Genomic DNA, 20,962 nt, shown 5'->3' with positions numbered 1-20,962 from the left:
CGCCCGGGCGGCTTGGGATAGAATACATCACGTAATAATGGGTTGACGCATGGTATTGATGAAACCAGTTTTTTGTTGAGTCTTTTTAAGGTTGAAGGAGCGGGGAGTCTACACAATCCACATAAACGAGACCTCTGCGAAACCACTGAACCGCACGGCGGTGCCAGCCAGAATGAACGGCAGCAGAGGCTCGCGGTAAGGAAAGAGGAACGAAAACAAGGATAACACCAAGCTCGCCAAATTCAACATCGCAGTGGAGCTTCGTCCGGAATCAGAAAGGCATTATCCAACTTTTACGGAGGAGAATGGTTTCAGCACGTTGTCCAGTCTTCTTGACCGATTTCGCCGGCACCAGTGGATGAACCACTTACTCGTCGTCGGAATCCTCGGCCTCGCTATCGCTCTCGGCAGTCTCCAGCCACTCGATGAACTTTTCAGCCGCCTTGCGAACCGCCTTGCTCGTCTTGATGTCCACATACTTCTTGCTGGCCCTGGAGCCCCAAGCTTTGAACACTTCCTCGGAAACAAGGTCGTTCTGGTAGTAGGCCATCAAGATGACAGGAATCTGCGGAATCAGCTCCGGCTTCTCGATGCCGACAAAGCGCTCGGTACCGCCGAGGAGGGCCTTTTCATGCTTCTCTGTCGACTTCTCCGAGGACCGGATGATCTTGCGAAGAAGACCGGCACGCTTCGGGATCTGTTTGACGATATTCTCGGTGAACAGAGTCTGAGCGAGGACCGTAAGCGTGCGGTGCTTCCTCTCAATGCCCAACTCCTGGGCCTTGAGGTAGATGGCGACATCGTCAACCTTGTCAACGCCGCCCTTCTCCGCGGCCGTATCCTCAATCCACTTGCCCAACGTCTCATACGAGCTGGAACCGCCCTCGCCCTCATCCTCTTCGTCAATAACGAGCTTCTGCTTGAGATCGTCGGGGAGATCCTGAGCGCGAGCACGGACAGCCTCTTCAGAGACATCGACGGTCCATTCGACCTCCTTGACGTCCTCAGCATCCTCCAATTCCTTAGCACCCTCGTTGATCTTCTGAGTGAACTCATCGTCGCTACCAGCTGCGAGCTCGACATCGCCAACCTCGTGGTCATCGGCACTGTCACCGGGACTTCCGCCGTTGGGGGAGGCATCATCGCCATTCGCTTCCGCGTTGGCTTCGGCCTCCTTGCGGGCACGGCGCTCAGCCTTCTTCGTCGACTTGTCCTTCTTACCCTTCTTGGGCTGGTTCTTCAAGATGAAGGAGCTGAGCTTCAGGCGAAGGTCGACAGCAGTGCGCTGACCGCAAGCCTTGCAATCAAGCAAGATGTTGCCATCCTTGATGTTGACGTCGGTCTCGGGGTTCTTGCACTGCTTGCAAAGGACGAACTTGGTGATGAACCCGTCGAGATACTCTTGGAGCTTGCTGGCCTCGTGGGCGCCGTTGATGATCCAGCGGTCATCGGTGGGGTTGGTGTTGGTCTGGGCACCCAACTCGAAGCCAAAGTACTTGATGACGTAGGAAGGCGGGCGGGCCAGGGATTGAGCAACGCTGCTGAGATTGACGATGACGGTCTTGATGCCGTTGCCCTTGCCCTCAATCTTGGACTGGAGGCGCTCCATCTTGTAGCGGTAGAAGGGATCGGTGACATCGCGGCGAATGTTGACGGTGGCCATGGTTGCGGTTGGAAGTCGAGTCGAAGAATGTAGGCTGGTTTACTGGGGGTGCGGAGGAGGGACGTCTATGGAAGAAGCGTAATCGCTAAAGACGGTCGAAAGAGACATGCAGTAATGCAGGCTCTCGGATATTGGGATTTGAGTGCGTGTGAACCGTGCCACGGATGGGGGCTGACTAGCTAGCCGTTGGTCGAGTGGTGGATACTACAAAGATTCCACGTTCTGCGAAATGGTTGCGGTTCGGGCGGAGGATCGCGTGCGAAAGCGTATCTTTGGGGCGAATACATATACTGCAGTTGTCGACACGCTGAAGACGGGTGGTCGATGGGTTTGTGGGTTGGGGAGAACGCCCAGGCACCGAGTGGCGGTTTGGTTTGGGGTTGGTCCAAAGGTTTGCGAGCGGCCGACGGACTGTGGCTAGGAACAGGGCTCGGATTCTCTGTCTTGGAGCAAGCGATGGCAGCAGTTGCAGGCGTGGAGCACGGCAATCAGCGTTGTTGCTGGGGAGGGGAGAGTGGAGTGTAAGAGAAGAGGGGGCAACGAGAGATGGAGCAGAGAATTTAAGAGCGCGCGGCGGGTCGGGAAACGGAGGTTCCACCCAGGCAGCGCCGAGCCCTACCAGCTGGCCGACAAATCAGCGAACCACGGCACACGTGGGGACATCTGATCTCGCACGGCGGCAAGCAGGATTTTACGGCTTTAGGATACAACCGCCGAGTTTATTTGCTGAGACCAGAAGATACGGAGGCGTAGCGATTTGCAGTGCGAGAAAGTGCGTGGAAGATGCTCTCAGGCAATCTATACATTTATGATCTAGTACTTGTACACCTGGGCAGTGAAGACTCCCCAGCCGTGACCACCCCACCCAACAAGCTCGCAAAAGAGCCGCCCCGGTCGCCGCCGACAAAAGAATTTTTTCAGCAATTGTTTAATCAGCCTCCCTTGTGCGGACAATTTCATTCTTTCTCGCCGCTAGTCTGATTGCTTATTGTGTTGGTGTCCTAGCAGATCGGGTCACGGGATCTGACCATTCACTGCGGCACTCCTTCCTACTTAGGTACACTACTCTACGTGCCTTCCAAGTATGTCCCTCATGGTAGTCTGCAATTCTTCCCCCCCCTCATCCCATCCGCTCTCCCATCCTTCTCTCACCTCTCCTCCGTCGCCTTCTCCCTCTTCTTCGATTGTTATGCGTCATTCGGATGCCCCGCTTCTGTCCATGCAACCCCTGAGCAACCCTCCTCGGAGCATCAACATGCGTAGCAAGAAAAGAGGATCATACTGTGTTTTACGTTGGGAATCCCGCTTTTCGAGACTGACCTGAACAGTACCATGGCACCCCAAGTCGACTACTCCATCTACCTGGTCACTGACTCAACCGAGCCCATTCTTGGCCAACGGGATCTGGTCGCTGTTGTCGAAGAGGCTCTGAAAGGAGGTATGTGCCTCTCATGACGCCCCATATCCGCAACAGCACATTGACGATTTCTCAGGCGTGACGATAGTCCAGTATAGAGACAAGACCAGCGACACCGGCGCCCTCATCAGCACAGGCAAAGCCCTTCATCAAGCATGTCGGAAATACAATGTCCCCCTTGTCATCAATGACCGTGTCGATGTTGCTCTCGCCGTAGGCTGCGAAGGCGTGCATCTAGGTCAAGATGACATGCAGGTGCAGTCAGCTCGCAAACTACTGGGGCCCGACAAGATCATTGGAGCAACAGTCTCGAATATCGACGAGGTCCGCATTGCCGTCGAGCAAGGAGCTGACTATCTCGGTATTGGGACGTTGTATGCCACCGCCACGAAGAAAAACACCAAAGACATTATCGGGGTGAACGGTGTCAGGAAGATTCTGAGCTATCTGGGAAATCACGAGGACGCGAAGTTTAAGAACGTCAAAACCGTCTGTATAGGAGGCGTCAACCTATCTAATATCCAGCTCATCAAGCACAAACTATTCGCTCCTGGCCCGGCGGATGTTCATGGCTCGCGGAAGACCATCGATGGTGTTGCCATCGTCAGTGCCATCATGTCTCATACTGTCAACCCTCAAGAAGCAGCAGCAGCCCTCAAGGAGGCATGGAATGCTATGCCCGCCTTCGGACGCCCTGTTGAGTACCAACCGACACGCCACCCCTCTCTTAATGAGGAGTTTATTGCCCTCCGAACCTCGACCCAGCACTGCATGTGCAACGTACATGAGGCCTCTCCACTCTCCCACAACATGACCAACTTGGTTGTGCAGAACTTCGCCGCGAGCCTAGCCCTCGCCATCGGGGCATCTCCCATCATGTCCAACAATGGAGCCGAAGCCGGAGATCTCGCGGCCCTCGGAGGCGCACTGGTAATCAACATGGGGACATCTACTCCTCAGACATTGGTAAACCAGCGCCAGGCCATACAAGCTTACAACAAGCAGGGCCGACCGGTGGTCCTTGATCCCGTAGGAGCGGGAGCAACAGCTGCAAGAAAAGAGGCATTGCAGTATCTCATGGATAGCGGCTACTTCGACGTCATCAAGGGGAACGAGAAGGAGATCCTTGCCGTAGCTATCGCATCTGGCTGCATACCGAGCAAGCAAGGCAGCAAACAGCGAGGCGTCGACAGCGGCGCATCCACCCTGGGCAAAGCGGAAAAGGCGTACTACGTCTCGTATCTGGCCCGCCGGGAACGCAACATTGTACTCATGACGGGTGAGACGGACATCGTCAGCGATGGCGTCCGCACGTACGCCATCTCGAACGGGCACGAGTACCTGGGACTCGTGACCGGGAGCGGATGCACGCTCGGGACGACCATTTCGGCGTATTTGGCGGCGAATCCAGAGGACAAGCTGCATGCGGTTGTGGCGGCGATATTGCATTTTGAGCTTGCTGCCGAAGATGCGGCGAAGAGGGAGGATGTGCAGGGTCCGGGGACTTTTATTCCGGCCTTCATTGATGAGCTGTGGAAGAGGCGGAAGGGTGCTGTTGAGGGGAGGAATGACTGGAACGAGCGTGCGCGGGTGAGCAGATTTGACGGGATCGCCGATCTGGGCGTCTTGAAGGAGTTCTGAGAAGGAGCATTTTCATCAGACTGGGGCGGGGACTTGAAGGAGGGATGGAAGCATGGAGAAGATATATAGAGGATACACGTACGCATGTATACAATTGACGATTACGAATTAGCAAAGTAGTAGTAGTCTATATCTCGACCCGAGCAATCATACCAATAAACGACCATGCACAGCACCCCTGTGAAACATATAGAGCGATAATGTCTATACACCCCTATCCAAAAACCTATCCACAACCGGTAGCCCACGAATACCATCTCCCCATCTCAGCGTCTCCTGAACAGATTCAATGCCGGACTCTCCTGAAACTGCCTTGACACGCTCCCATACTTCGCCTGCCACGCGAAGAAGTACAGCAACGCCGCCAGAGGCTGTCCGACGATGCAGAAGGAGATCCAGAAGATCATGTTGCCGGCGACCTTACCCCGGATGCCCTTGAACGTCTGGATGACGTCGGTCAAGAGGATGAGGGGAATCTGGAACATCATGCCCGCGAAGGCGACGCCTGAAAACACAAGACACTCTGGTTAGCCGATTGCACAAACATGTGGGGCATGCAGAAGAAAAGGTAGCTTATCGTACCAATGACATTATGCGTGGGGATCCCGACGAGCAGCTCGTGCAGCACGCCCGAGATGCAAAACACAATCATCTGCGCGAGTCCCTTTGGGCACCCCCTCGCCACCAGCGGACTATAGATGTGCCTCCTCATGAAATTCGTCACGGGCTTGTTCCACGTCGTCCAGTACGTGCGGATGGAACTCACGTTCCACCAATCGCCATAGAACTCCCTATCCGCGAAGGTCATGATCTCGGCCAGCGCGTTGAGGAAGGATTGGAAGAGGGCGAAGAAGCCGCAGAGCCAGCAGAAGAGGGAGATGGTGCTGAGCTTCATGACGCGCTCGCAGATGGAGACGAGGTCGAGGGTGGAGATCTTGTCGAGCGAGTTGCGGAGTAATGGGGCTGCATACTGGGCCGAGGCGATCCAGATGACGATGCTGAGGCCAATGCATTCGGCGATTCGTTTGAGGACGAAGGTCCAGCGGATGTGGGAGGTTCGGGGATAGACGGGCTGGTAGACTAGGGTTGGAGCCCACCAGAAGTAGCAGAGGTTCTTAAGGTTGATGTTCCGGGGGTACGGGCATGATTTGTACAAGTCTGGGAGGGCCTGAGCGTAGCTGGGATGCAGGTACGCATGGCGGAGGTCACGGTTTGTGAGGGCGTAGGAGCAGCTCTTCAGCCAGACAATGACGGCGTGGAGTTCGCAGATGGTGCCGATGCCTGGGTGGTAGATGTCGTAATAGACGACTGTGGTAGCGTAGGCGAGTCCAATGGTGGCGTTGATGCCGTGGCAGAGGGCAATCAGGTACCAAGTCGATCTGAAGCTGCGGAGGGCTTGTCGCTGCTTCTCGGGGGTGTTTAGGTCTTCCCCAGAGCGCTTCATGCGCGCTACAGCGGCTTTGGCACGATCGGCCGCAACATATTCGATTAGGTAGGCGACGAAGAGCTGGAGGGGGACGAGGCAGTAGAGGTAGAGGCCATTGAGAAGGTCTTGGCGGCGATAGTCGTGGCACTGGATGCAAATAAGGACGCCGTACTGGACCTGTTAGAATGCGGACCAATCATTGTTGAGATTAGACGCACCTTTCGGAAATTCTCAATCATCAACCGAAAATTGGACACGACTGTGACTGGGTTAGAAACGGGATTGGTGGGCCAGATTCAGGAATGCGTACTCAGAACCAGGACCATGAGGTTCCGGAAGCCCACGAAGCTGGGTGCCACTTCGGCATCCTGGCTCAAGCGTGAATTGCGCTTCGAGGAGTGTGTTGCATACACATGTGCATACTTTGTATCTGGGGTCCGGCGCGTGGTACTGTTGGCGGCTTGCTTTGTGGTGGTGGAGTCGGAGGGCGAGGCAGGGGAGGAAGAAGCGTCATCCTCAGACATGGTTGTCGGGTATATCGGGCTTCTGTCAATGGTCGAGGTTTGCGTTGCCATGGGCATTCGACGGAGTATGGAACGGGCCGTGGAATTGGTCTCTCGTTTGGTGCTCGGTGCGTCTGATAACTGAATTGTGGTTGGAGAGCGGAAAAGGAGTGGTGGGCGAGGAATTTGACAGTGACGACTATTGCGGCAAGAGTACGGACGGAAGGCTCATCGGAATGGAGTTTGCGCCGATGCAAGCGGCATGTGAAGGACTGCCAGTGCTGGTGGCATGGACGGCGGGTGGCAATGGGTCATGATGGCGCAAAGAGAAGAGCGATGGAAATGGGCCGCATAGATGGAAATGGAGACTCGATCCATGATGCCCCCAAACCTCGATAAGGACGTCAACTGCGGGGGTTCCGGATTGAGACGCATCAGAACCTGTGGCGGTGGTGGCTGGTTAACGCCAAGGCAAACGCCATGGCCCAAGCTGCACCTCTTCCATGAACTCCGACAAAGCAGCTTCAGCAGCCGCGGCCGTGGAGACGGCCAGAAGATTGCAGCTACCCGACTCCGTGTCCGATTCCATCTTAATGCTTCCCGTCCGGTAACAGTTGGCAGCATGGATCGCGGCGAATACCACCCTCCTCATTATGAGGGTGGCCAGCGTCCCCGACCCAAACGTGAGTGAATATCTTTAGTCGTTTCTTAGAATATTCAATGCTTGAAAGGGCTCAGAGAGGCCTTGAAACACCCCAACCCGACCGCAGATTGTGCGTCTCTCGCGCACTATTTCGGCGTCTGTTTGCATGCAATCCCATATGCCGCTGTACTCACATCTTTCACAGGCGCTGTGACCGATTATGGCTCCACCACGGTCCAATGGATGCGGAACCGCCGGGCGCGATACAAACATGCTCCAATCCTGGAGATGGAGCGGCCGAGCGCAAGCTACATTGTCGATGTGAGCTACGACCTACTCGCTGCTCGCCCAATATACCGTTGACATCGCTAACAGTCGAGTAGATGGAACCGCCCTCCGCTCGACTGACCAGCGCCGCCGACTCGATACCCGCCAAAGCCCTCCACTCTTCCCTGAATAAAGTCAAGCACCCCATCAATGTAGTCAAGTGGACCCCAGAAGGTCGCCGCCTGCTTACCGGATCGACAAGCGGAGAGTTCACACTATGGAACGGGATGGGCTTCAACTTCGAGACCATCATGCAGGCACACGAATCCGCCATTCGTTGCGTCGCCTATACCCACACGGACGACTGGTTGCTTTCCGCCGATCAGAACGGAATCGTCAAGTACTGGCAGACGAATTTCAACAATGTCAAAGAGATCCAGGCACATTCAGAAGCAGTCCGCGGGCTGGCTATAGCTCCGACTGACGCAAAATTCGTCACTGGTGCCGATGACACGACCTTGAAAATCTGGGACTTCGCAACAAGCTCGGAACAGTCTACATTAACAGGCCATGGCTGGGAAGTCAAGTGCGTCGACTGGCATCCCCACAAAGGCTTGATCGTCTCCGGTTCCAAAGATCACACAGTCAAATTATGGGATCCTCGTAATGCCCGCTGCTTGACCACCCTCCACGGCCACAAGAACAATCTGTCGGAAACCAAATTTGAGCCCAGCCAGGGAACTCTCCTAGCTACCTGCGCCCGCGACCACACAACGCGCATATTTGACTTACGCATGATGCGGGACGTCCTATTGCTCCGCGGACACGATAAGGATGTCATAACAGTGACCTGGCATCCTTTACACCGAAATCTACTATCAACGGGTTGTGTCGACGGCAGCATCAACCACTACCTCCTCGATGAACAGAATCCGCCTCCTGGCGTGGCAATATCACTCTCACCTTATGATAGCCATGACCCTCAGACTGCTCCTATCCAGACCATATATCCTGCTCATTCAATTCGGCATGCTCATGATTACATTGTTTGGACATTGGATTGGCACCCGCTGGGGCATATTCTGGCATCTGGTTCGAACGACCGTGTTACGCGCTTCTGGACCCGGCCGCGGCCAGGGGACGTCTCTTTTGTGAATGACCGTTACCATATCGGCCAGGCTGCCGCTGAGGCTCAGGGCACCTTGGATCGGCATCAGAATTGGAGACAAATGCGTGAGGAAGAAGAGCAGGAGGCAGAGGATGAGGCGGAGGGTCTGGTCGACCAGAAGATGCCCTCGAAAAATGCAGCCGTACCTCCCCCTGGCGCCGCCCTCCCGGGTCTCAACACCGCGAGCGATGGCACAAGCAGCGCACTTCCCGGTATTGGCGGACTACCGCCCCCTCCAACCACCCTGCCAGTAGGCTTTCCCCCACCTCCTTTCCCTCCAAGGAGTGTACCACCGTCCATTCCCATGGATCCCGAGTGGATTCGCAAAAAGATCGAATCCGGAGAGCTTCCCCCTCCGCCACCACCAGTGCCGGGTGCTATACCTGGTCATCCACAATTCCCACCACCGCCGTTCCCCGGAAACTTTCCTTTTGCGCCGCCGCCGACGGGAATGCCTGGCTTCCCTCCGGGAGGACCTCCTCCGCCTTTCCCTCCTCAAGGATTCCCTGGCTTCCCTCCGCCGCCACCGGCTGGTGTTTCGGCCCCGTCACCGGTCGCGAATGCCCCGTCTAGTGCAGGTGGGTCGTCGCAGGGCGCCGGTGGCGCGAACGGCGCTGGTGTTAGGAGACGCGCGCCTCTTCCAAGTCAGCAGGATAGCCTTAAGGAGGTGATGCGGAAGGGCGAGTATAGGCGTGCAAGGTAGTTGTTTTCTGGGATGAGAAACAATCGTTGGGCAAAGCGCGGGAGTGCCTGAACACTCTGAGGCTCACATTCCTAATACGCAGTCGATGTTAACCGTGAGCTAACAAATCTGTCGTATTGGAAATGCAATGGCCAGCTTCTCAGATCTGGCTACATTCGGCCAGAAACGCTGGTTCGCAGGGTCGAGAGGATATCGAAGCCACCAGACGAAGGCCAAAGGACGAAGAGAAAGGAACAACAAGCCCGTAGTTGAAGAAAGCGAGTGAATTAGGGTCGATGATTACCGTCGAATAAGGACATTGTTCCAGCGCGACGGCGGGGAACACAGTGGCAGCTTGTCGTGAGGCCGAGGTGGGAAGAGCGCTGTGCAATTCCATCAGCAAGCCTTCTCTTGGGAGCCAGGACATGGAACTCTCAAGAGAGTGTTCGTGCTTTTGCTGCTTGATGTGCCAGTGTTTCCGGGTTGGAGCGTTGATCTGGAAAGTGCTTCGTTAGCAGGGTGCTGCCCTGCATGGTTCTGGACAACTATTTACATCGGGACGTAGAGCTTCTTGGTCAGAGTATAACTTTTGGTTGTGAGACGTGTGTGCGTCGTTATTCATCGAGCACCACGGAAACCATGCTTGTCATATTCCTTCAACGTACTTCACCTTGAAGGGACAGTCGCTGTAATATTATATTTGATGGTATATACGTACCCCTACATTTGAATCACTTACCGGAGCTGTGGTATTGCGGCAACCAGATGCCGTTCTTCTCTGCGCGCAAGGGGTCTGCGTGGAAGTGGACCGTGACAGTTTTTTCAACCTCAGTGCACTACGCCGTGTTCATCTCAGAGTCCGGATTGTTGTCATCAATATTGATTATGCAATTGCCGTGAGTTGACAGCTAAGTTCAAACATGCCAGCCAAAGTCTAGGGTGTAGGCATGCCTCTCTAAAAGCATCGAAGCATTGTCGTGCAGTTCTATCCCAACGAAGTGTTTACGAGTCGTCCTCTGTGGAAGCCCAATCCCCTCGATAACCAGGCGTGGAGACGCGATTCTAGGTCTCTTGCTGTATGCTACAGATATCACAGGCTTGAGTCGAAAGGGAACCCAAGGCACAGATGAATCCTTCTTTGCAATTATTGCAACAAAGCTTGCGTGGAAAGATCATTTGCATATGGATTTCGATATTAACTCTCAGCGTCTGGTGGAATTTTGTGTAACGAGAGCTCGTTTGACGAAGTCGACAAGCATACTTTTGAATGGTATGTCATCAAATTGCAAGGTGTGGCCACCTCTTGCGCCTATGCCGCCAGCTGACGGTCAAGAATTAAGTTAATTTCCTACACAATCACCGAGATTCGGTATGATCGTGCGTTCTGAGCGGATTTACCCCTCAGGAACAAACGTCGTTGTGCCTCTCTCCCGTGTCTTCGAGTTGCAGGTGCGGATGGCTCTGCGGCAGCTATCGGCTTTTGCTGCACAACGCTCGACGACCTCCCACGGCAATTTGAGGATGAGGGAGCACGCGATCCAGTGTCGGGACTATTTTTGGTCGTGTGCACGCTGACTTGGGGCCTGATGCATGCCATTCTCAAACAAACGCCAGGACTCAGGAGTTGTTTTCTGGTTTTAAAGTCCTGGAGGTCAGCCGCAGGGGTTCGCACGTGACCTCACCGCTTAGTCAACGGTCCGGCGTGAATCCTGTAATCATGGCAACACTCCTTGACGGCCCGTTTTGCGTTTTTCGAGCTCGCCGCGTTCTCCTAGCCCTCCTACGTTTGCGCACCCTTCTGAACCATGTTTTGACCACTTTTCAAACGTCGTTTCCCCCCTCCCAGCCCTCCCGTCATCTTACACCTGAACGTCGAAACCTTAGCGCCCTCCTACGCCAAACCATCGGGACGCAACGACGCAACGACGCACTCCTCCGATCGTGTATATTTTCTGCTACTCTACCGCTCTTCCGCGGTTGCTGGATTGAGGAGGGCGATATCTTGAGCAGTGGCGAACAACGGAGCCGGCAATCAGCTAGCTGGGCCCGCAAGAGTTGCTCACCATGGATAGCGACACAGATATGGCAGGCTCCTCGACGGGGCGCCCGAGAAGACAGAGCAGGTTATCACGGTCGAAGAACCTCACATTGACTTCCAGTCCCGAAGCCATGAACACCACCATAAGACCGCCGACGCCCGCCCCCAGCCCCACACCACATCAGCGGGTTCCGGACTGGAGCACCGCTGCCGAGCACGAGGACTCGCAAATCAAGAGTATCCGAGCCCTATTCAAGGACATGAATGGAGATGAGCGGTTGCGCCTTCTCGGCGAACTCCTCAACTTGTGTGGGAGCCATGAGCTGAGCTTTGTGGCGGAATTCGTGGGCCCGAGGTTGAAGAAGGATCCCTTCATGGCCCTGCCCCCCGAGTTGTGTCTGAAGGTTTGTTGCTGTTAAACAAATCCGTGAGACTTTCGGATTGACCCTGTCAGGTTCTGGAATATGTTGACGATCCTACGTCTCTTGCGCGAGCCTCCCAAGTTTCCCGAAAGTGGCGCGAACTGGTCAGCGATGACACCCCGTGGAGATCATTATGCAGAAAGTTCTCGTACCGCGCGTTGTCCAAAGAAGAGATGGGTGAGGAGGAGGAGGAGGGTGGCGAGGGACTTATGGACGACAGGCCCACAGGATGGGCTCAAGCGGATCGCACGTCCCGGGTAGGGGACGTCATGATGAAGGAACATCTGGCTGGTCCTTCCACGTCTCCCTCCGAGGGCCTGCGCACGCAAAGTCTCGATCGTGGGTCTAAAAGAATGTTGTCACAACGGCGACCGAGACCGACGACTTACCGTTCTCATTTCAAACAAAAATATATGGTGGAGACGGCGTGGAGATCGGGAGGGCGCTGCGACGCTCGTCAAATAACCCCTGATCAAGGCGTTGTCACCAGCCTACACTTGACGAAGAAGTACATTGTTGTTGCGCTCGACAATGCCAAAATCCACGTCTTTGATGTTAATGGACATCATCAGAAGACGCTCCAGGGGCACGTTATGGGGGTCTGGGCAATGGTTCCGTGGCGAGATCTGCTGGTGTCTGGCGGGTGCGACAGGGATGTCAGGGTATGGAATCTTGCAACTGGGTATGTTATGTTGGATCCTCCACCGTAGTATGATTTTGGCTGACTGTTCTAGGACTCCACAATTCACTTTGCGGGGACATACATCGACCGTCAGATGCTTGAAGATGTCTGACGCCAACACTGCCATATCTGGCTCAAGAGATACTACGCTACGGATTTGGGATCTGAAGAGGGGGCTGTGTAAACACGTACTTGTCGGGCATCAAGCTAGCGTCAGATGTCTCGAGATTCACGGCGATATCGTTGTCAGTGGCAGTTATGACACGACGGCAAAGATATGGAGCATTTCCGAGGGGCGGTGTTTACGCACCCTCACTGGGCATTTCAGCCAGATTTACGCGATTGCATTTGATGGGAAGAAGATTGCGACGGGCAGCCTGGATACCAGCGTCCGGATATGGGATCCAAACGATGGGTAAGTTGCATCAACAGGGGCATTCCTCGCACAAGGGTCACTCCTTTGATTTTGTACAGATTTGCTGACTACCGTCTCGCAGGAGATGCCTGTCGGTTCTCCAAGGGCATACGTCCCTTGTGGGTCAGCTACAGATGCGAGACGACATTCTCGTTACTGGAGGTAGCGATGGCAGTGTTCGTGTTTGGTCCCTGACCGACTACCAAGCCATTCATAGGCTGGCGGCTCATGATAACTCGGTCACGTCTCTGCAGTTTGACAATCAGAGGATAGTCTCCGGCGGTAGTGACGGCAGGGTCAAAATCTGGGACCTCAAGAAGGGGAGTCTGGTTCGGGAATTGAGCACGCCTGCAGAATCCGTATGGAGAGTGGTTTTCGAGGAAGAGAAGTGCGTTATCATGGCTAACAGAGGTGGCCGGACCATCATGGAGGTGAGTTCGCCAGGACTGTCATCTATCAGAGCGGATTACTGAACGTGCTAGGTCTGGTCATTCACACCACCCGAGGATGAGTTTGACGATTTCCGGTCAAACAGTGCACGCCTCCCCAAACCCGGTATGGAATACGACGAGTGGAGGAGACCGCATTCCGCAGCGCTACCAAGCACAGACCCGCAAGACGGGAGCGGGGATGTTGAAGACGTTGCCATGACTGACGTCGAAGAGGCCGCATTTGGGGCCCGTGTCGGTGTAACCATGGCGCCTTGATGACGAAACTTTCTTCCTCTACGATTTACCCTCTTGACGCAACGGAAAGCATATGAATCCTTGGTTTTTTAAAGAAACAGGCGCTAGAGCTTTTTGGGGGGCCATGTCAAGACGAAACGGAAGCTTGGGACTTGTTTGAAAGCATTGCTGCATCAATGATACCACTTGACGTTTTGGTTTTACCCTTCGTTTTCTTTTTTCTTTTTTTTTCCCCCTTCTTTTTCTTTGGTTTTGAGTCACCTTTTTCATGGTCACTGTCACTGTCATTGAGCGTTCCCTAACATCCATTGCGTTGGGGGGTTCCTTGGTGCTGCATTCTAGTGCTTTTTGGGAATCTGGGAGATGGATATGTATGGATGATGGGGCGATTTTGATGTTGGCGTTTCTTGCATGTCTTAGGGTGCTTTTTGTTTTCTCTCACTCGGCATAGAGTTTGTCTGTTTGTCTGTTTGTCTGTTGGTAGCCTCGGGGAGGCGCATTGGGGATCTTATTTCTATGTATGGATGGTTGGATGGTTGGGGTTGGTGTTACTTCAACTTCTGGGTGTCATGAGGAATAGATAAATGAATTCATATCATTTTTATCGTTACGGCTGTGTGCTTATCCTTGGTTTTCGCAGTCTTAAAGGGTTCCAGTCACAGTGAGTCCATATAGCATCCATCTACATTCCAAGTCGAATCCGAATGACCTCGCTTGGTCCCCCGAATTTCATAGGCGATTCCCTCCAGGGCACGGGCAATTGCGGCTTCTACGAAACCTTCAAGTATCTCACGCACGAGGCGAACAAACCACGCCTGTATCTCCCATCGTCATCTCCGGAAGCCATAATGATAGGCACACCAGGTTGAAGCCGTCATTTCATACAACAAAGTCTTGTGGCTCGGGGCCATGGCGTTCAGAAGTGGTATATATGTAGACATATAATCAATAGTCTTCCTCAACATATGACCAGCCTTGGGAACAATGGTCCTATACATGACCTACTTTACCCCTCGCCACCCGAGGCATTCTCGTCCTCAGAATCCTCCCACTTGGCCTGCATCGACTTGTTGGAAAGCCTCTTCGTCGCCTCTATCCCGCCAGAGGTGAGGTAGAGGAAAGTGGGATCCCGGTAGTTATCCAGATGCGTAAAGAACGAGTTGAACCTAATCTTGTCAGCGACATGCTTGATCCCTCCTCCTGGAAAATATGGCAACTCACTGATTCCCCTGCGCTTCTTCCCGGAAAATGCGCTGGTAAATCTCCCGCTCCTTGAAATCCTCAATCTCCTTGTCATACTTGCTGAAGTCAATCTTCTCTCGCCCATGCTGAGCCGCCTGCTTCTCGTTGTACGAGTCAAACACGGGTCGCTCGAGAAGCAAGCCCAGCCCGGGAGCCTTGGGAATGCGGACCGTGACGTTGCCGAACGATTCCTCAATGATGGAAGGGTTGGTGCCGCAGCGCACCGTCAGCGCGGCCATGCCTACCATCTTCCTGATCTGGTGCATCATGAAGCTCTGCCCATGCACCTTCAACGAAAGCCATTCCGTGTCGTTGATGATGATGGGGTTCTCGGCCACCTTGAAGGACTTGATGAATCTCCGCGCCGAGTGGTCGTTGAATTTCTTCTGCACGGTGTAGTTGTGGAACTTGTGCGTTCCGAGGTAGATATTCAGAGCATCCTGGACACGCTTCTGACGCTCGGGGGATATGCGATACGCCTTTTTGGCGTCCATGTATGCCTTCTTAAGGGCCTTGACGGCAGCTTCGAGCGCGGATTTGTTGACCGTGTTTTGTGGGAGGGCCACGCTGCCGTCGGTGGAGTCGTTCAGCACCAGGCCCGGCTCTTGTTTCTGCAAGTTTTCTATCGCTTCCTTGGCTTCCTCGCCCGCCGCTTTTTCTGCTGCTTCCTCGGCAGTCTCATTGACGTTGGATGTCCCGGATGCTTCCTTGTTCGCTTGCTCTTCTTCCTGCAAATCAATGGAAGCATCGATGATGGGATCGGGTTCGCTAGCATCGGTGGCTTCGGTGGCATATAGCGCTTCTTCAACCAACGGTCGTATTGAGTCATCCAGAGAGTCCAGAATCGGCTTGATGTACTTCTCCTCGACCTCCGGCCAGAAATTCGCAACCTCGGCTTGCCGACTAAGATAACCTTCCATATCCCCCTTCTGCTCCGCATACTCGACCAGCTTCTTTCCCATGAAACTCGATGGGTGCGGTGGGAGGAAAGAATGGGTCGGAATGAGGTACTCGTACCATCTCGAGTCGCATGCTTGGTAGCAGCTGAAGGAGCCCGTTGTCCGTTGGATGCCCCATATCCGGATTTGAGGCGACAAATGGCTATTGATCTTCTCCACAATGTTCTCATCCTCAATAATCAGCTTCAGCGATATGACATTGCCCGCTGCATGGACGCCCTTGTCCGTACGAGCACAGCGTACAAGTGAGGATTTCTTGGGATCGTCCGCATTCGCCTTCGATATAGCCCCCGCAGCCACAAAAGCATTGAACAGATCACCCTCGATCGTTTTCTGCTTGTGGTCGATCTGCATGCCCTTATAGCCTGTGCCAGAGTAGCCCAGGAGAACCGCGACCTTGCGCTTAGGACGTCGACCCTCAGCATCGACCTCTTCCTTGGGGAAAGCAGACGGCAGTATAGATCCCTCGTTTTCGCCATTCGCCTCTTTCCGCTTATTCTTCTCCTGCTGCTCCTCGTTGCGACCGCGCCTGTCTAATTGCTCGCGACTTGCTTAGTTAGAGAAGCGCGCATGCGGGGCGACATGGGATCTTACAAATGCTCATTACGTCCCATATTTCTCTTCTTATTAGCGTGGCCCTTGCTGCCGTGCTGGAGGTGACCGCCGCGTCCCCGGCCGCCGCGGCGGTGGCGGTCGCGGTCGTCGAACTTGCGCTTCTTGTCGCTTTGCGGGACATTGTCGCGGGTGGAGTCATCCTGCATGGGCGGATTCGCCGCCGGAGCTGTGGGGTTCTCAGAAGTAGACTCCATGCTGAGGAGGGGGTACGCATGGAGGAAATCGGTGAAGGTGAAAGGTGAAGGTGAATCCGTTCCTGAATTTCTCCCGAGGAAATGGCTTGGCGAATGCGCCCCCACGTCAGTGGATGCCCAATACGATTCACCGCCTTACTCACCGCCCGCAGCTTGGGACGGACAAGGGCATCAGGTCGGCCTTCTCGAACTTGCTCTCTTTCCAACCGTCAACTCTTACGCTCTTTCGAAAAGGCTCTCCACCATGGCTAACGTGGATCCTCTCGAGCTGGCCAAGGTCTTTGTCAAGACGGTCGCCCGCATGTTCTACGAGACGGAGCACATCGTCATCGTCGACGCCCTTGTCTTCCATGGCGCGTAGGTGTCTCTTGACGCCTTTGCATCCAGAAGATGGCTGACGAGCTGCTAGACTCACGACGGCGGATCTGTGTCTCGTGCTGGACTGGGGCAAGAACTCGAAGGGAGTGGGCAAGTTCATCGGGAAACTGAAGCAGGGCGGCCTGATCTCGACGTATGTCCAACCAGCGCCGCCCGCGCTCTTACTCCAGAGACTGACCTCTCCAGCCACACGCGCCAGGAGATGCGCGAAGGTGCGATGAAAGCCATTAGCCGCGACTATTTCTACATCGACTATCGCCGGGCCATCGATGCTACCAAGTACAGACTCCATATGCTCGATGAGCAGATAAAGAAGGATGCAGCGCCCACGCAGGAGAAGAAGGAACTTCAATGCAAGCGGTGCAAATCCCAGTGGACGCATATCGAAGTCATGGATTGCATCGACCATCTAGGCCGGGAAAGTGGTTTTCTCTGCAAGACCTGCGGCTTTCCCCTCGTCGAGATCGATAACGAAGGCGACGCGGACAGTGGAGACATCCCTGCCAAATTCAACAAGTTCTTTGGCCCTCTCCTCAAGCTTATGCAGCAGGTCGATGAAGTCGTCATTCCCGCAGTGGAAGGGCATGACGCTGTTGAAGGAGCGGTGGAGCTACCGCGGGACAAGGAGATCAACCCGGTCGCAAAGCACGAGGTCGTACAGCCCAAGACGACTAAGCCGACAACCGTCAAAGGAATGACTACTATCGCGCCAGAGAAGATCGAGGTGTCAATAGCCACGGATTCGGAGTACAACGAAGCTGCACGGGCCGCGGAGCAGGAGCGCCAGGCCAAGATTGCAGCGCAGAACCTGCTTCCTGAGTGGCACACAAAGTCCACTGTCATCACTGATAATGCCAACGGTCCTTCGAACATCAAGACAGAAGTGAATGGCACAGCCCTGCCGGTTATCCGGGCAGAGACGGTCGACGAGAAGAAATATCAAGAAACATCACTTGATGATGTATTCGCACAGATAGCGGCTGAGCAGCGGGAAAATGAGGCAAAAGAGGCTGAAGAGTCATCATCAGGCGAAGAAGACGAAGAGGATGAAGACGAGTTTGAAGACGTGGTTGCTACTACTTCTGTAGCACCGGAAGCCAAGCGTCTCAAGCTTGAGTCCTCGGCGGCACCCTCGCCGGCCGGCGGCATAACACCAGCGGCTTCGACAGGCGATGGCGGGGACGAATCCGACGAAGACGAGTTCGTCGATGTTTAAATGAATTCAGCATAGCGATGGCGTTTGGGAAGGTATGGCGTTTGGACTTTGGTTATCTTTGACTTCGGGATGCGCATGTTCGACGGCAACAGCGGAGAACATTACAGTCTGGGTTACTGTCACGCACAGCCACTGCTCCATCTCGACGAGATTGAAAATGCATAGACTGGTGAGACTGGGGGCTCAGGATGGTGCAACAATCTATGTTAGAAGGAGTTATATATCCAGCTTTGAGAGAATTCCATAAAGATAGACACAATGTAAATCCTCTATTCATCTTTAAGATCTCCTCTAGTGACCCTTTATGGCGCTTCCGTCCCTTCATGATGTGTCTACAAATAAGTCATACCTTCATCTGCCAATCCGAACTTTAAGCGAGTTCATACATGCCACCCCCACCCCCACTCAAGCTTCCGGGTGAAGGTCCCACGTCCTATCTACAGCAAAGCACGGAAGGACGGCGGAAGATTCAGGATGACCACGTCTTCGAAGTCACTACCCGCTTTGCTTGCGCAGACGTCGCTCGATGACCATGAGGAGATCCTCAAAGCCGCCAACGCGGCCATCAAGAAGTCCAAAGCAGATATCGATGCACACCACGCAAAAGCCGTCGCCTTACTGAAGCTTGACCGCTACGACGACGCCGTGAAGATATTCACGGATACGCCTCAATTGCAGGAAAGAACTCCGTTCGAGTATGCCTACGCCTTGTACAAGTCCGGGGAAGCTTCGCAGGCGGTCGAGGTCGCACAGAGGGATTCTTCCAGCCGAGCTATGAAGCACGTTTTGGCGCAAGCAGTATGTTCCTGGTACGGAATCGCAATGGAGGAAGCTAATTACTGTAGGCATACAGATCGGAGAACTTCGAGCAAGCGGCAGCCGTCTATCGACAGCTCTCGAGCGACAGACACGCGGACGAGGAGGCGGATATAAAGATCAATTGGAGCGCCGTGGACGCGCAGTTGGAATGGTCCGGGAAGGGCCATTTGGCACAGACGAAGAAGGCGGGACGGGATGATCTCCAAGCTTTTGAGACGGCATATAACACGGCTTGTGGATGCATTTCGAGGGATGAGCTGCAACAGGCGGAGATTTGCTTGAAGCGAGCAAAAGGTATGAAGGCATTGGTCGTGGCGGTCCAAGAGGATATGGCTAACATCAGAAGATCTCTGCAATGCAGCTGAAGATCTCACCGAGGAGGAGAAGAAGGTGGAGATCATGCCTATGACGGTGCAAGAAGTCTACGTCCTCACTCGGCTGGGTCGAATAGAGGAGGCCGAACAATTATCCACCACGATTCCCTTTGCCGAGATCAGAGAACTCTCCACGCGGTATATCGCGCAGATCAACAGCATTGCGGCTTCCACCAAGCACACAAACCCGTACCTGAGCCAACGGCTCATGCACTCGGCGCCGAAACCCCCAAAGACGGACAGACCCTTCACGTTCCAGTCCGACATCTTGCGCCAGGACGAATATGTCATTGACCTAATGACCCACAAGGTAGCGGGCGTCATCTCACACACGTCGAAACTCATCTCGTCATCCCCAGCACCAACGACCTCGCCATCCATCAACACCGCCTCTGTCTTCAACGCCGCCGCCCAGGCCCAGAACCTGTCCGAGAAAGCCGCGCTCAAGGCGATCCTGCCCCTCCTGGAGAAACGCCCCAACGACATCGGCCTCCTCCTAACCATCACCCAACTCTACGTCCTCACCCACAACCTCGCCGCCGCAACCCAACTCCTCGAATCCTTCTTCAAGCGCCTCGAGCAATCCGGCTCCGCCTCCGACCTCGACATCCGACACGCCCCGGGCCTCATCGCCGTCCTCGTCTCCCTCTACGTCCGACAGGGCCGGCACTCGCACTCCAAATCGGGCCTCGCGAAGGCAGCTTCGTACTGGCGGCGCAAGTCCGAAACGGCGCCTCGATCCCTCATGGTCGCGGCCGGCAGCGCGCTCCTGGAAACCCACAACGCCGATAGCATCGCCATGGCGGGGGAGATCTTCGAATCGCTGCACGAGCGGGATCGCGCCGACCGCGCCGCCATCGCCGGCCTCGTTGCCGCCTACGCCGTCGCTGACCCGGCCAAAATCGCACCGGATCTGGTCGACGTCCTCCCGCCCGTCGAGCGCCTCGTCTCCGGCATCGATGTCTCGGCCCTGGAAAACGCAGGCGTGCCCGGCTTACCTCTGTCCTCTGCCGCTGCCGCCGTGCCAACCAAGCGACCTGCCCCGGGAGGTGGGAGGCAGGAAGAAGGTGCCCCCGTGAAGAAGACGAAACGGATACGCAAGGCGCGCATGCCCAAGGATTTCATGCCGGGGAGGAGCATGGATCCGGAGCGCTGGCTGCCGATGCGGGATCGGACGTATTATCGGCCCAAGGGGAAGAAGGGGAAGAAGAAGATGGATGGGTTGACGCAGGGGGGTGCTGTGGCGGAGGATAGGGCGGCGGGTACGGTGGGAGGTGCGGGTGCTGGTGGTGGAGGGGGAGGGCAGAAGAAGGGAGGTGGGAAGAAGAAGGGGAAGGGGGGGAAGTGGTAGGTTGGTAGGTTCGGTAGGTTGAGGGTGATGGAAATATACGGCGTGAGGATGGACAGCGGTATGTTGTAGAGGTAGATATAGTTGTGGTTTTGATGGGTAGGGTTATGGTGAAGAAGGAATGGCCAGATGCACTTGTGAGATCTATGGATCTCGTTATATTC

The 20,962-nt window shown here is 54.8% G+C and overlaps 8 protein-coding genes across 8 annotated transcripts; 5 read left to right on the top strand and 3 right to left on the bottom strand.

The window, feature by feature from the left end:
* Positions 1-367: 367 nt before the first annotated feature.
* EI97DRAFT_449381 (uncharacterized protein) lies at positions 368-1,663 on the bottom strand (the record flags this gene model as incomplete). The annotated part of the gene is made up of 1 exon (XM_033800213.1): positions 368-1,663. One exon carries the CDS (start codon positions 1,661-1,663, stop codon positions 368-370), a length of 1,296 nt encoding a protein of 431 aa, XP_033655518.1.
* A 998-nt stretch (positions 1,664-2,661) lies between these two features.
* Positions 2,662-4,721, top strand: EI97DRAFT_415808 (HK-domain-containing protein; the record flags this gene model as incomplete). Its single annotated transcript, XM_033796871.1, has 2 exons — positions 2,662-3,101; positions 3,235-4,721. Exons 1-2 carry the CDS (start codon positions 2,996-2,998, stop codon positions 4,719-4,721), a joined length of 1,593 nt encoding a protein of 530 aa, XP_033655517.1. The 5' UTR covers positions 2,662-2,995.
* Positions 4,722-4,987: 266 nt separating this feature from the next.
* On the bottom strand, positions 4,988-6,671 carry EI97DRAFT_373863 (uncharacterized protein; the record flags this gene model as incomplete). Its single annotated transcript, XM_033795418.1, has 4 exons — positions 4,988-5,226; positions 5,304-6,318; positions 6,366-6,406; positions 6,458-6,671. The coding sequence occupies 4 exons, from the start codon at positions 6,669-6,671 to the stop codon at positions 4,988-4,990; spliced, it is 1,509 nt and encodes a 502-aa protein (XP_033655516.1).
* A 601-nt stretch (positions 6,672-7,272) lies between these two features.
* EI97DRAFT_374121 (WD40 repeat-like protein) lies at positions 7,273-9,431 on the top strand (the record flags this gene model as incomplete). Its single annotated transcript, XM_033795437.1, has 3 exons — positions 7,273-7,333; positions 7,499-7,614; positions 7,677-9,431. The coding sequence occupies 3 exons, from the start codon at positions 7,273-7,275 to the stop codon at positions 9,429-9,431; spliced, it is 1,932 nt and encodes a 643-aa protein (XP_033655515.1).
* Positions 9,432-11,579: 2,148 nt separating this feature from the next.
* On the top strand, positions 11,580-13,674 carry EI97DRAFT_373980 (F-box/WD repeat-containing protein pof1; the record flags this gene model as incomplete). Its single annotated transcript, XM_033795426.1, has 5 exons — positions 11,580-11,852; positions 11,903-12,552; positions 12,605-12,967; positions 13,050-13,398; positions 13,450-13,674. The coding sequence occupies 5 exons, from the start codon at positions 11,580-11,582 to the stop codon at positions 13,672-13,674; spliced, it is 1,860 nt and encodes a 619-aa protein (XP_033655514.1).
* A 588-nt stretch (positions 13,675-14,262) lies between these two features.
* Positions 14,263-16,576, bottom strand: EI97DRAFT_395657 (pseudouridine synthase). The gene is made up of 3 exons (XM_033796323.1): positions 16,449-16,576; positions 14,875-16,401; positions 14,263-14,819 (listed from the first exon to the last, which is right to left on the bottom strand). The coding sequence occupies exons 1-3, from the start codon at positions 16,466-16,468 to the stop codon at positions 14,660-14,662; spliced, it is 1,707 nt and encodes a 568-aa protein (XP_033655513.1). The 5' UTR covers positions 16,469-16,576; the 3' UTR covers positions 14,263-14,659.
* A 331-nt stretch (positions 16,577-16,907) lies between these two features.
* On the top strand, positions 16,908-18,528 carry EI97DRAFT_415793 (uncharacterized protein; the record flags this gene model as incomplete). Its single annotated transcript, XM_033796870.1, has 3 exons — positions 16,908-17,020; positions 17,073-17,174; positions 17,228-18,528. 3 exons carry the CDS (start codon positions 16,908-16,910, stop codon positions 18,255-18,257), a joined length of 1,245 nt encoding a protein of 414 aa, XP_033655512.1. The 3' UTR covers positions 18,258-18,528.
* A 56-nt stretch (positions 18,529-18,584) lies between these two features.
* Positions 18,585-20,801, top strand: EI97DRAFT_415790 (signal recognition particle protein-like protein; the record flags this gene model as incomplete). The annotated part of the gene is made up of 4 exons (XM_033796869.1): positions 18,585-19,055; positions 19,103-19,370; positions 19,420-20,724; positions 20,752-20,801. Exons 1-4 carry the CDS (start codon positions 18,732-18,734, stop codon positions 20,799-20,801), a joined length of 1,947 nt encoding a protein of 648 aa, XP_033655511.1. The 5' UTR covers positions 18,585-18,731.
* Positions 20,802-20,962: the final 161 nt, after the last annotated feature.

Source organism: Westerdykella ornata, assembly GCF_010094085.1.
Source record: "Westerdykella ornata strain CBS 379.55 unplaced genomic scaffold EI97scaffold_6, whole genome shotgun sequence".
NCBI classification, from domain to species: Eukaryota; Fungi; Ascomycota; class Dothideomycetes; order Pleosporales; family Sporormiaceae; genus Westerdykella; species Westerdykella ornata.
The sequence above is the reverse complement of the archived record's forward strand: the minus strand, read 5'-3'. Positions and strand labels throughout refer to the sequence as shown.

Coding starts and splice junctions, on each gene's coding strand:
- EI97DRAFT_395657 (XM_033796323.1), bottom strand. CDS start 16,468: ATGGGACGTAATGAGCATTT. Junction 16,402..16,448: donor ATGGGACGTAATGAGCATTT/GTAAGATCCCAT, acceptor TAACTAAGCAAG/TCGCGAGCAATTAGACAGGC. Junction 14,820..14,874: donor GAAGAAGCGCAGGGGAATCA/GTGAGTTGCCAT, acceptor TGACAAGATTAG/GTTCAACTCGTTCTTTACGC.